The following is a 13,228-nucleotide window of genomic DNA, read 5'->3' as shown; positions in this document are numbered from 1 at the left end:
TTTCCATATTTCCTTAGCTCTATAACAGGTGAACATTAGATGGCGAATATCTTCAGAACCTTGCATACAAATGTGGCATGCAAAGCCCTCCACCCAAGAGTTTTAATCTTTGATGTTCCTTGTCCATCACCCCGGCCAATTTTGATCCGATGCTGATGTTCCCACTCGGTGTAATAAGCAGATCTAATCGGAAACATGTGAGTCTTTGTTTTATGCCATGTAATAATCGATGTTTCCAAGCTAAAAGCAGTGTTTTCTTCGATACCGTGATATTTGCTGAAGAGGATTCCATATTATTCCAACTCGATTTGGCGATTTATATATGGTTTTTTCCTATATTTGAAAAGATTGCGAACATGTTCATAACCAAACTCGGATTTGGAGTCCCGTACCGTATCGGAACACCTTCCAAGTTTCCTCTTCTTCTCCCACCCGAGCGCCCCCCAAATCCCACCTAGTGCGGCGCCGCCCTGAAGCATCCCCGTGCCCTAGCCAGACGCGCCGCCGCGCCGCGCCGTAGCTTAGCTCCGCTGCCGACTCCCTCGCCTCAGCTCCCAGCAGCACGCGCCCGCCTCTCACGCGCTTCGCTGCCGCCGTCGCCGTCGCCGTTCACGTTCTACCTCGTCGCGTCCCTGCTGCATCGACCCCGTCCGCAGCTTCAGGCGTTGGTTTCTAAGGTATGAGCATAATCCAAAGATTACTTGCTGGACCTCGAGAAATTTTCCTACTAGATCCGCCGCTGGTGGCCGTGTAGCTACTGACTGGTCTCGTCCTTAGGGTTCGATTGGATCCGCGTGCTCGCTCTCATGCCGGATTTCTTGTGTTTCAGGAGGGATGGGGAAGAAGGTGAAGGCCAAGTCAAAGAAAGCGCAGCAGCGGGACACGCTGGCTGATGCTGGATCCGGCGACGAGGTGGAGGCGTCCCAGGACGCAGGCAATCCGACGGAGGAAGTGGCCGTGGCCGGCAGGGAGCATTGCGGCCACTGCGGCCGCGACGGTCCCTACGTGGACAAGCTCCTCCGGGAGATCATCACTTCCAAGCATCTCGTGTCGTGCGAGCATTGCCGGGACGAAGGCCCGCGCAAGAAAGGCGGGGGCAAGCAGCAGCAGAAGAAGAAGGGAGGTGGAGGCGGCCCGAAAGGCGCTGCTGCCAAAGCCAAGGCTGAGAAGAGCAATATGTGGGTCTGCCTGGACTGCGGCCGGCATTTCTGTGGCGGTGAGATGCCAGATACCACCATGCCGTATGGCCATGCCAGAAGGCACGCCAAGCAGGACCGGCATTGGTGGGCTGCGCGGTATGACCAGCCGACTATCGTCTACTGCGTGTTATGCCAAAACCAGGTGCCTATCGAGATGCCTACGGTGCAGACATTTGTAGCAGCACCAGCGGCAGTCCCTGACAAGAAGAGTATTGGTGCCGTCGGTAGCAGTGCGTTGGTTCTGGCAAATAGCCATGGTACTGTGATTAAAGGGCTGCCAAATCTTGGAAATACTTGCTTCTTCAATTCAGTGCTGCAGAGCCTCCTAGCGCTTGATATGTTCCGCAGCAAGATGTTAGGGCCAGATGTTGCAACAGGCGCCATTACTATGTCGCTGAAGAAGCTGTTTGTAGAAACGAGTGCTTCAAATGATGCGGGAGGTGCACTCAGCCCAAAGAGCCTCTTCTCAAGTATCAGCTCAAAATACCCTCAGTTCAAAGGCTACCAGATGCAGGACAGCCATGAGTTACTCCGCTGTTTTCTTGATGGTTTAGGCACGGAGGAAACTGAAGCGCGGAAGCTGGCGGAGGATGCTTCCAGTGCAGGGGTTCCTACGATTGTTGAGTCCATCTTTGGTGGTCAGCTGTCCAGTACTGTGTCCAGCACAGAATGCACACACGGATCTGTTAAACATGACCAATTCCTTGATCTCTCCCTACCAGTTCCATCAAGGAAGACTCCACCCAAGAGAGTTTCATCACCACTAGCCAAGAAGACCAACCAGTCCATACGAGATAGGAACAAAAATCGCAGATATGCGAAGCCTATTACTCGAGTATTTCCAACAATAGTGGAGAGTAACAAAGAAAAAGTCCAAACAGTTGCTGAATGCACTGATTCCCAGATTCCAGTTTCGGAATTGGGACAGGTTGTCAGCGAGAAAGAGCCGGATCCCTCTGCCTGCACTGAATCATGTGCTTCTGTTCCCAACCATGAACTGAAGACCGCTTCACCTGTGGAGGATGCCATATCCTGGTTGGATTATCTTGCTGATGGAGATGAAACATACTCTGAGATTCTTGATTCTGCATGCTCTACTGAAGCAGGAGAGATCTGGGAAAGCACAGATGCCATACATGGTTCACTTCACAGTCGAGATGATGCCTTGCCCAAAGAGCAGGCCTTGAGTTCTGAGCACTCAGGTGAGGACATTGTTGACAATGCAGCTTGTTTACAGCCTGTTATCTTGCTTCCATACAAAGAAGTTGGTACCATTGCTGAAGGAATGGAAGCAACTGAGGAAAGCTCACAAAATCCAAACTTTATTGGTCCCCTTCCAGCCGTTTCTCCAGTAGCAGAAAATTATGCACATTCTTTATATGGTGGAGATGGAGACGAAGATGGCTGTTTTGGTCTTGGTGATATGTTTGGTGAGCCTGAAGTAACTTCTGATGCTAACAAAGAAACTGGTACAACTGGAGATATTGATGTGATGGCTTGGAGTAGCAATAGTGCTGATGATGAAGTGGATGATAGTAATGCTCCCATATCAGTCGAGGGCTGCTTGGCTTTGTATACTGAACCGGAGCTGCTATCTGAATCATGGCATTGCGAGCACTGTTCAATAGCTATTGTAGACCCAAACACCAATGAATTAAAAGAGAATGAGGAGACGGCAGCTAGTGACAGAGAGGAAAGTGAGGAGATGATGGCAAATGGCGATGAAAAACAAGATGATGATAAAGTCACTGTGAGCTGCAGGAAAAAGGAGGACATCGATGAGATCACGGCAACTGATGGTTGCTCTAACAATGTAAATGCTGACATGTGCTGTAACGAAGGGGTGTGTACAAATCCTCCTTTGATCGATGCTGAGAACACAGCTGATGGTAATTCTCCAAACATGGAAAATACTACTTCGCTGGAAAAAGGTGAAGTGTTTACCATTAACACTACCGAGCAGCCAGACAGTAAAACAAACCACCAGGAGTGTAGGGATTTGAGCAGCTCAGAAGTGGAATCTACATCTACCAGTGAGCAACCGCATGACTCTGCCCAGCATAACGATGGGCATAACGTGGATGTAGCTGCTGAAGAAACAAGTGTGCCTGTGAGTTGTGTTGATAATGACTCTGCCTCTTGCAGTACTACTAGCTACAAAAAGGCCGAATCTGGTGCTAATGCTGAAGAAGGTGTGACTAGTAGCCTTCCATCAGAGACGCAAAGCATCTTACCCAGCGACGAAGATAATGAAGATGGCTTCACGAGGAATATTGGAAGGAGGAAGAAAATGAAGATGCTTGGCAAGGCAAACAAAGGAAAAGATAACCAAAATAAACAGAAAGAGGATAAAACAAAGGGAATAAAGATGGTTGGCAAGGCAAACAAAGGAAAAGATAACCAAAATAAACAGAAAGAGGATAAAACAAAGGTTTTCAGAGCTGCAATGAGGAGAATTCTTATCAGCAAGGCACCACCTGTATTGACAATTACTTTGAACAGATTCAGCCACGACTCTCATGGTCGGTTCAGGAAACTGAAAGGGCATGTGTGCTTTAAGGAGACACTGGATATACGGCCATTCATGGACCCAAGGTACTATTTTTTCTTACTCAGTTGAAGCTACCAAATGTGTTTTAATCAACCCAATAGTTTTCTGCTTACCTGCAGCTGTAGCTCCTAGCAAGCCATAAGGAGACACCGCTGACTGTCTATAGTTCACTAAATTAGTAGTTGGCCATGTAGCAATTCTCCACAATGACATGAGAAGATAAAAATAACACTATTTGTTTCTCCCACTTATTGCTTTGGTGGATATTTGATCTTTCTTTATCAACGATAGAATGGTTTTTTTAATCATAGATTTTTTTTGAAACTGAAATGATAAATATTATATACATGATGTTGATTCATGGGTTCTCAATTTTTAGAATTTTCTCTGTAGACATGTTTCTGCAAACTGTTTCCAATCTTATTCCCTGGTTCAAGTTTGCCACGTCCTTATCCTGAAAGGAAGTGGATTGCGTGGAAACTTTTTCTTAATCAATGTAAATCTTGAGAATAAGGTTAAACCAGTAGCATAGGTTTGCTATTCCAACTCAATGAGTGCTACATACATGATTTAGGCTATGATAGCCAAAACTTACCCTGCCAATTTATTGATCATGCTGAAACTTCGGTCTTTGTTTGGGTTGCCAAATATTTGGCATGCCAATGCCTCTTTGGCCAATCTAGTTCAGTTTTCTTGCCAATGTTGGCTAATTCAGGGGCAACCAAAAGTTCAACCAATTTCTTTTTGTCATGGGCTAGAACCAAACATACCCTTAGATTTGAAGGCATATACAATAAGCTGTGTTGACTGCTCACAACTCGTACATATCTTTTGATGTATATATATATATATATATATGTACTACAAAGCAAAAATACGCGTATCTACGTATGGTGCCCGGGCACCATGGAGCACCAGTTAATTTACGCTCAATTGGGGCACCATGGTGCCCGGGCACCAAACGTGTATTTCGTACATACCTGGAGTGTACGTGTCTAAATTACACATACCTAAGGTTTACATACCTAGCATATACACATACAAGTTACACATACCTAACATTTACATACTTAACATACACACATGCAAGTTACACATACCTAACATATATATACACGTATCAGTGTACGTACACCTTAGGTATGCAATACCTTAGGTATGTATCACTTGAGTATGCATATCTTAGGTATGTATACCTTAGGTATGTGTAACTTAGGTATGTATACCCTCAGGTATGTGTACTACAAAGCAAAAATACGCGTATCTACGTATGGTGCCGTATATATATATATATACCTAGGGGATTCCCCTACGGTTAAGTGTTAAAAAATCTGCTCACAACTCACCAGTTTGTGTTTACACTGGGTTTATGTTGTATTGTTTTCTTGTTCTAAATTTATAAGAGTTCCACAGTTCAGAGTACATCTAACATACGCAGTTTGATTTTTATTGACACACTTATACAAGTTTTGGTGCCTAGATCTGTTGTTCTAAGGTTCAAAACCCAAGTGACGTACTCACGCAAGTTTAGGGGGCCTTGTGCACTTTCCATATCTTTGATTTATGGGTTGAAAGAGTCATTTACAGCATTTAAATTGGCTTGGATTTTGCAAATAACTGGTTTCCTTGATGTGCAGATCTAAGGAGAATGACAGCACCACTTATAGGCTAGTTGCTGTTGTCGAGCACATGGGAACCATGACAGGTGGACATTATGTCGCATATGTAAGATCTGGCAAGATAGGGGGTCGGCAGCAGCAGAGCCACTCCTCGAAGTCTTGGTTTTATGCAAGCGACTCACACGTCAGAGAAACCTCTCTGCAGGAAGTTCTCAACTGTGAGGCTTACATTCTTTTTTACGAAAGGGTGGCGGAGCAAGATAACATGTCTGGTCTCATGAACCAGTGAGTAGCCAGGGCAAGATCAATGTCAAGCAAGAGGTGGTGAGCACATTATTTTTCGGTGGGTAGCCAGAGGCGGCCTGGGTATGAACCAATCTGTTCATACTGCCTACAGTAATTTTTTGGAGCATAGTTGGAGGGGTGAAAATTGTTCAGAATCGGCGAACAGTTCATACATATGTGTCTCGGCAAGGTCTTGTTGAGCGTTGTTGGTTGTATCGCTTTACAAGTCGAAACCATAGACAGCTTGGTGCACTTTTTTTGGGTATGTTTAGGGCGCCCCTAAATTTTGAGTGATGGGGGCGTATACTGTAACATGTAGCTCCATCTTAAAGTAGAAATGACATACTTGCTTTACATTATTACATAGTTGTCGTTACCCTCTATCTTAAAGAACACTTCACTGAGAGGTGTTTCTCCTTCCAGATTTTCTTGTTTTTTTTTTCCTTTATGATTTCTTAGCTGGGTGTTCGCGGGCTTGCCCTTGGCCTATGAGCCAACTTCGTCGCCGGAACATGCAGTCCCGCCACAAGTGTCAAGTGTAATGCACTCAAGCGATGGTGTATTCTCAAGGATATGACATGTGAGCATAACCAAGCTCTTTCTGAAGCAGAACCCAGTGATCCTCACACGCCTAAGATTGCCATAGCGGTGTCCTGGAATCCCCTCCAACTGTGAGAGGTCTTCGACATTCATGTCATGCTCATGTAGTATCATTCGTACCTGTAGATGAAAATCCAACATGCTTGAATCTACAGCTCTAAATTATATAGTCACTGAAAAATATCATAGCAGGGGGAACAGTTACTTACATCTAGGTCGAAAGTCTCCAAGCAAGGAGACGCGTCAAGAAAAGAAACAAGCGAGAAAAGATCATAGTGTGCAGGAAAGGCGCATTCCATTACAGTAATAACTAAATATTTGAGGTGTAGGAATTTGCTTGGTAACATTGGCGTGCTAGATTCCTGCATAAAAATGTCTGAGATTAGTCCCCCCTACTTGCTATATAATAACTACAGCTATATGCATATCGCTAGTCCGTAGGCACCTCAAGTGTTGTACTAGTATATACCTCGTCAATCGAACATATGGTAAGAGTTTGAAGATTTGGCGTACTGGACGGGAGCATGGTACGAGCATCACGAAGAACACAAGGATGGCATATCTCTATTTCCTTCACTTGCAATGATTCTCCAAGTAATAGGTCTACGTTTCTATCCTTAAAGTCAAAAGTAAAACTGGATATATTTGGAGCTTTGCTTTCTATCACTTGCAGCACATAACAATCGGACACTGTCAGGTGGCTCAGGTGCTTCAACAGGCAAGGTATCTTGATGAAGATTATCTCAACGCAACAGCTAAGGTTCAATATCTCCAGAGAAATAGAATTGGAAAGAAGGAACCCCAACTCATCCCCAGTAATATGCACAAAACATAGAGACAGACTTGTCAGGCTTCTCATGCAACCCAAGTCTACAGTGGGGCGGAAGGCACAACCTAAGAAGTTCAGTGCACGAATAGAGTTCCCACTCCCATTAGATAAAAGTGACAATGGTAAGTTGTAGTTTTCCTCTTCTAATGTCTGCTTCCTCTTTGGATACAGTGTAAGGGTGAGTTCTTCTATCCCTGGGGTAAGAGCAATCTGGAGCCAACTATCAAGACAGTGGCTGGTTTTGAGATTATAAGGACCATAGAATTCAAGGTTTAGTATCTTCACACCAATGCCTCCGTGATTCTTCAGAATATGGCCAATTTTGTTGTTGTAGTCTCTTGTTATTTTACCCTGTCCACGAGATTCTTTGCTTAATCCCATTATTGTCTTACTAAAGGTGAGGTTGGGATGGCACCTCCAAGCGCGTAGAAAGACGTGAGACACACGAGCAGCACGCGCAACATCCTTCATTGGCAGAAAAGAACATATATGATGCCAGATATCCTGCATGGAGAAGTATAAAAGTTCAAGATTTGAATTGCAGAGGCGAAAAAGTTATGACTAATATCGAGTATGCGTCAAATACAGCATTGGACATAACGCAGATATGCCTGTCAGGACAAGTTTAAGCGTTTCCATGTAAGCAAAAATACTTTTTTGGATTCAGACATGGCTGGGACACAGTAGGAACACGCCTTATGGCATGACAAAGTATCCTAAATTCTGGCAGCTTCAAAGTGAAGTAGTCTAGAAAAGACCTAGGATAGTAGAATTTGTTGCTGCATTTCAGTGATGCTTAGATGGTTATCTTAAATTTGAGTTTTTTAAATAACTCATGTTCAGCATTGTGTACTTGCTCATGCTATCCCATGTTGAACATTGAACCTGTTTTGATGTGGAATTCTGGTAAATTGGCAATATCGAAGAATTGGATGTCCTTCTTGCTTCAGTTCAGTGTTAACATATAGATAGAAAATGTAATATATGTTGTATACATGTATATACCTACACTACATCAATTATGTTATATTTAATAGCTAGCTTTGGGGATTGGGTGGCTCAATGGCAGAATACATGGTTGTGCTACCAAGCAACCAAGGTTTAAATCAAATCTTCCTTGGGGCCAGGGGTGCTAGTACCTGGGCGAGGCTAAGGACATGTTACAAAGGGTTCGAAGGGGGATCTCGATCATAATAATCAGAGAACAAATAAAGCACATGATACTGCTGGTGACGGGAAAACAACGCTATAAATTCGATTACTTATAATGATAGGGAAAAGTGTGGTGGAGCAGGTGCGCTCCACGCACCTTCTCTTTTTTTGTCTTTTTCTTTTTTCTATATCTCAAATTATACAATATTTCGATTAGATTTTTTTGCAAATCACTCAAAAACAACAAATAGAATGGAGGAAAAATAGTTCAGAAATTTTTTGTGCAAATTTAAATTTAATTTTTTTTAAAATTCAAAAAAAAAAAATCTTGAGATACATATATAGATAATGACATAAAAAATCCAAAATATTTTTCCCACTTTCCAATTGTTATGTTTAAGTGATCTGCAAGTTTTTGACTTCAAAGAATGTGTGGTGTGAGAGATACAAAAATGAGAAATTATTTGAGGGGGGAACAAAAAGAATTAGCACGGATCTTAATGCAGTATACATGGTGTGGATAGGGGTGCTCACCAAGCACCTGCTCTAAAAGTCCACTCTCATAATGATATGGATGAATCTAATACTAGAAACAAAGTTTTCTGGTGCAGAATTAAAACTAAGACACTGAAACGAAACAAGGGACAGTAGGAGATTGCAGTATAATCATTCGGTTATCAGCATTATTATAAAACATACCTCCGGAATTGGTGAGCCAGTTTGAGAAGCGTCATCTTGATAGCAGGGTGAGACCTTCCTTTCTGCTAATGATTGAACCAATACACCTGCAACATGCCATGGTTATGACAAGTTGAGACGCCAACGAATGAACAAAACAGGATAGCACATCAGCACACATACAGATTCAAGGGTATGGCGTTATAAAGAAACTTGTTTCAGATCTAAGAAGAAAATAACTTCAATTGACCCTAGATGTTCTTGCAAAATATTGCAGCCATTCCCAAGTCTCAACGATCTTGCACAATCCAATAAAACAGCAATGACATTACTAACAAAAAACAGAGAGACGAAGAGGTGGTGGTTTACGGGGCACCTGGGATGGGCATCATAGGACGATGATGCTAAATATCCTCTCGATCAAGCTCTGCCGCTGGCGCCTCTCCCTATGACTCCCTCTCAGCTTCGATTTGAATTTGACACCAACGAGACGAGGAGGCCCCGGGCGGAAGGAAATCACGCGTCTCACGGCTGACCCGACGCCGGCGGGAGGAAGGGCTGTAATATTCACGGCCAGACGGAAGGAAACCGGATTTTTTTTGTTTTGTTTTTGGAGCAAAACGAAACCAGAGCCAAAGCGAAACCCTGAGAAACTCTCAGCATGGGCCACGAGGTCAGGAGATTAGAGACTTAGAGTCCACTCGGAGCATCGATAATGCAAAAGGGCCGACCTGAATCAATTTACGTGCGATGCCAAATGCGCCGGCCTGTTTGCAGGTCCGAGGTGTCTAGCCTGGCACGTGATTTTTGGGCCGGGCCAGGCTGGGTCGGCCTGTCCGGACCGGGTTGCCCACGGGTAGCTATACTTGGACTTCAATAATGCTACGCTTACGGGAATCAGCTTACGGGAAAAATTCTATGGGATTACGTGCATGCATATGGGTGGTTCGAATCTGTTTGGCCTCCTTGATTTTAGCATCGTGGATTTGTTTCAGGTCTCCACGTCTGCGCGTAAGTCGTTCCCGTAGGAATTTTTACGTAGATGTAGCATTGTTGCTTGGACTTGCTCTTAGGCAAGGTGAGCTGCCGTCAAGAGCTGGACACGCACCAGCCCGGGGAAGAAGACAAGGGGGAATTTTCCCACAAAACCCCCTGCCCTTTTCTGTTTTCCAGGAAGAAGATAAAAACAGGGTTAAAAGTAATTTTTGTTTGCTGTTTTCGATTATTTCGAAGATGATGAGGACATCCCTACTACACCACTACCCCCGTCATTGATAGATGAAGATGAATCTGCTGTGAAGCTCGAGTCCAATGAAGTTCGGATTGGACCAATTACAAGGGCTCGTGCGAAGCTACTTAAACAACAGGTGAACTTGTTTCTAAAAGGTACTTTGATTGATGAGAACTTTATACTGCCTAAGTCCTATTACTTATGTATCATCAGGTATCAAAAGGAGACGAGCATCGCACGAGGAGTAGAGGAGCAGCTGGACATGAAGACGGACGTCAAGATGGACGTGAAGCTGGACATGGAGCTGGACATGAAGATATCTCATGGACGCGCGAGGGAGGAGCGGGAGGCATGCGCGAGAGGAGAAGTCGACGTCCAGGCCGGTCCAAAGACCGGTTAGACCGGCCTCCAGACGGCCAGCCCGGTCTCTGGCCCGGTTGACCGGGCGCCAACCGGACGCATCGTACCGGAGCCAAACCGGACGAACTTTTGCGAAGTTTCCAGTTGCCGCCCGGTTGACCGGATGCCAGACCGGCCGGCCCGGTCCCTGGCCCGGTTGACCGGATTCCAGACCGGATCCGTCCGAGTCTGTCTCGACCAGATCTATTCTGGGTCGGTTATTCTTATATCTTTTCGACCAGAACTCGTCCCGGACGCCTATATAAGTGCTCAGGACGCCCCCTAGCTGCTTTAGACCACGTTTAAGATAAACCCTAGTTCTTAGTTGTTTGCTCTAGCAAAACTATTGAATTCCTACACCATATTGCTTGATATTTGTGTAGATCCTGAAAAAGTCTTGTGTGATCTGCTGTTCCATTGGGAATTAGACGGTTGCAACTTACCGCTTCGTGGTCGGCGGCTACGTGCGTAAGTGTGTGGAGTTGCGAATATCTTGCAGAGTTGAGAGCTGTTGCATTGGCGACATGGACCAATCGAGAGATCTCGTTGCGTCATACAAGTTATCATCCACTACATCGTCGTGTTCCTCCGCTGCCATCACCCCGTGATCATCATCACCACCGTTGCTTACTGAGAAGATCGGGCCACCCCATATCATCTTGGTATCAGATTTCCAGTTTTCCTCGGTAAGCCATCCACAATCCACCCCATAGTTGAGTTGTGAGTGTTTTCCTATCCAGAAAAAGCCATAAAAAGTTAGGGTTATGGTTTGCCATAGCCTTAGATTGCACTAATTTCAAGTTTTAGTTGCTTTTCGTAGTTGTTTTTGCGTATCTTTTCTTTCCATCTAGTCTTTTAGGGTTTGAGTTTACTCTATCATCTAGTGTTCCTTTGTCGTCTAATGTCAGTTTTTGTTACTCCGAGTCCACATAGCGTACAGTGTGCTTGTTCTCAACCATAGACACAGCCTTTCGATATAAAGTGACTAGGAACTTGCCCAGAAGAGACTAGTTTTACCGCTCGACAGGCTGCTCGTTAGGTTATCGGTGCTTTGCATATTTCTGTTGGCAGTGTTATCAAGGAGTTGTGTCAGAAAATAAAAAAAAAAGAAAATTGAAAAGAAGCAAAAAGAGCTACATAGCTGCGTGTGTTATACAAAAAGAAAAATCCAAAAAGAAAAGTGAAGTGCTAGTTGAATCAAGTGAAGGCCTAAGTTTACTTTACTGCACCCGTAGTTGAGCAATCTTGTGCCTGTCTCGTTGAGCTTTGCTAGCGTCTCTCTTGTGCATTGCAATCTTTCCCACATATAGTTGCATTGCCCCATTATATCGCCTTGTGTGAGTATCATTGGTTGTCTACTGTCAGCGCTAGAGCTTGTTATTGGTGCAAATAGGTAGCCTACCTACAGCCCCACATATACCCTGCTTTGTCGTGTGATTAGTTCTTATACCCTTGATATTCGCTTCGCTACATCCGTGCACTAGTTGTTTCTACAAGTGGTAAGCAACATTAATTTACTTTGGAACGGTAAGATCTCCTTTTCTTATCAGTTTTGAGTGAGTTGTGAGAGTACCACCATATATTTTTTTGATTTAGTGCACTAATCTACTAACGATGTCTGCTAGTGATCATAAAATTGTTAACCAGGAAAACAAGAGGCTCTTCGTAATGAGATGCGACGTGAATTCCGCGCTCAGGACGAGGTGCTTAATGGGAAGATTGACGAGATCTCCCAAAAGCTGGATGCTACTCATGTGACCGTCACTACAATGCAAGATCAAATGACGGATGTATAACACAGTCTTGCTGATTTGCGCTTAGCTGTTGAGAATTTGACCGCGCAACAACAACAAGAAGATGACGATGATCCTGAGCTTCAAGATGACACACACAATGCTCGTGATGCGCCACGTGGTAATCGTCTTCGCGGTTGGGCTCCACTTGGCCGCAATGGTCGTGGACAAGATGAGGAAGATGGTTTGGGTAAGCCCAAGTTTTCGATACCCAAGTTTGAAGGAGGAGCTGATGTTGAAGAATACCTCACTTGGGAGCTCAAGATTGAGAAGTTGTGGAGCTTACATCCACATTATACTGAAGATCGGAAGATTAAGCTTGCTTCTTCCGAATTTGATGGCTATGCTTTGCGTTGGTGGGATGCTTTTGTTCGTAACCGAGCCGAGGATGGTGAGAAACCTATACGCACATGGCGTGCTATGAAGGAAGAGATGACTTCTCGCTTTGTGCCTACAAATTACTTGCGGAATATATATGATAAGCTGACTCTATTGAGACAAGGTGTGAAGACTGTGGATGAATACTACATGGAGATGGAGATGCTTATGCAGCGTGGCCGTGTCCGTGAGTCTCTCGAGATGACAATGCAGCGTTTCCTCAACGGTTTGAAGTATGATATCAAAGGCATTGTTCGTCACTACAACTACACCAATATGAATCAATTGTTACATCATGCAAGAGAAGCTGAATCACAGTTGGCTGACGAAGCAAAGATCAAAGGTCGAGCTACGGGAGCTGGGCGTTTCACACCCCGCGCGGCCCCATCTATGGCGCAGGCGCCTTCGATGCGTTCCGCCCCTTACTTTACTCCGCCTAGTAAGCCGGTCTCCAATGTGTCTAACACAAAGAAGTCCGAATCTGCTGCAAGTACGAGTGGCTCTAATGTGTCTA

At 44.6% G+C, this 13,228-nt stretch overlaps 2 protein-coding genes across 2 annotated transcripts; one reads left to right on the top strand and one right to left on the bottom strand.

The window, feature by feature from the left end:
• The first annotated feature begins 374 nt into the window (after positions 1-374).
• On the top strand, positions 375-6,016 carry LOC127302283 (ubiquitin carboxyl-terminal hydrolase 2). Its single transcript, XM_051332690.2, has 3 exons — positions 375-677; positions 830-3,794; positions 5,388-6,016. The coding sequence occupies exons 2-3, from the start codon at positions 835-837 to the stop codon at positions 5,656-5,658; spliced, it is 3,231 nt and encodes a 1,076-aa protein (XP_051188650.1). The 5' UTR covers positions 375-677; positions 830-834; the 3' UTR covers positions 5,659-6,016.
• Positions 6,017-6,123: 107 nt separating this feature from the next.
• Positions 6,124-9,514, bottom strand: LOC127302284 (uncharacterized). Its single transcript, XM_051332691.1, has 5 exons — positions 9,290-9,514; positions 8,935-9,020; positions 6,724-7,587; positions 6,464-6,616; positions 6,124-6,374 (listed from the first exon to the last, which is right to left on the bottom strand). The coding sequence occupies exons 1-5, from the start codon at positions 9,303-9,305 to the stop codon at positions 6,141-6,143; spliced, it is 1,353 nt and encodes a 450-aa protein (XP_051188651.1). The 5' UTR covers positions 9,306-9,514; the 3' UTR covers positions 6,124-6,140.
• Between the last annotated feature and the right edge of the window lie 3,714 nt (positions 9,515-13,228).

Source organism: Lolium perenne, chromosome 5, assembly GCF_019359855.2.
Source record: "Lolium perenne isolate Kyuss_39 chromosome 5, Kyuss_2.0, whole genome shotgun sequence".
Lineage (NCBI taxonomy): Eukaryota > Viridiplantae > Streptophyta > Magnoliopsida > Poales > Poaceae > Lolium > Lolium perenne.
The sequence above is the reverse complement of the archived record's forward strand: the minus strand, read 5'-3'. Positions and strand labels throughout refer to the sequence as shown.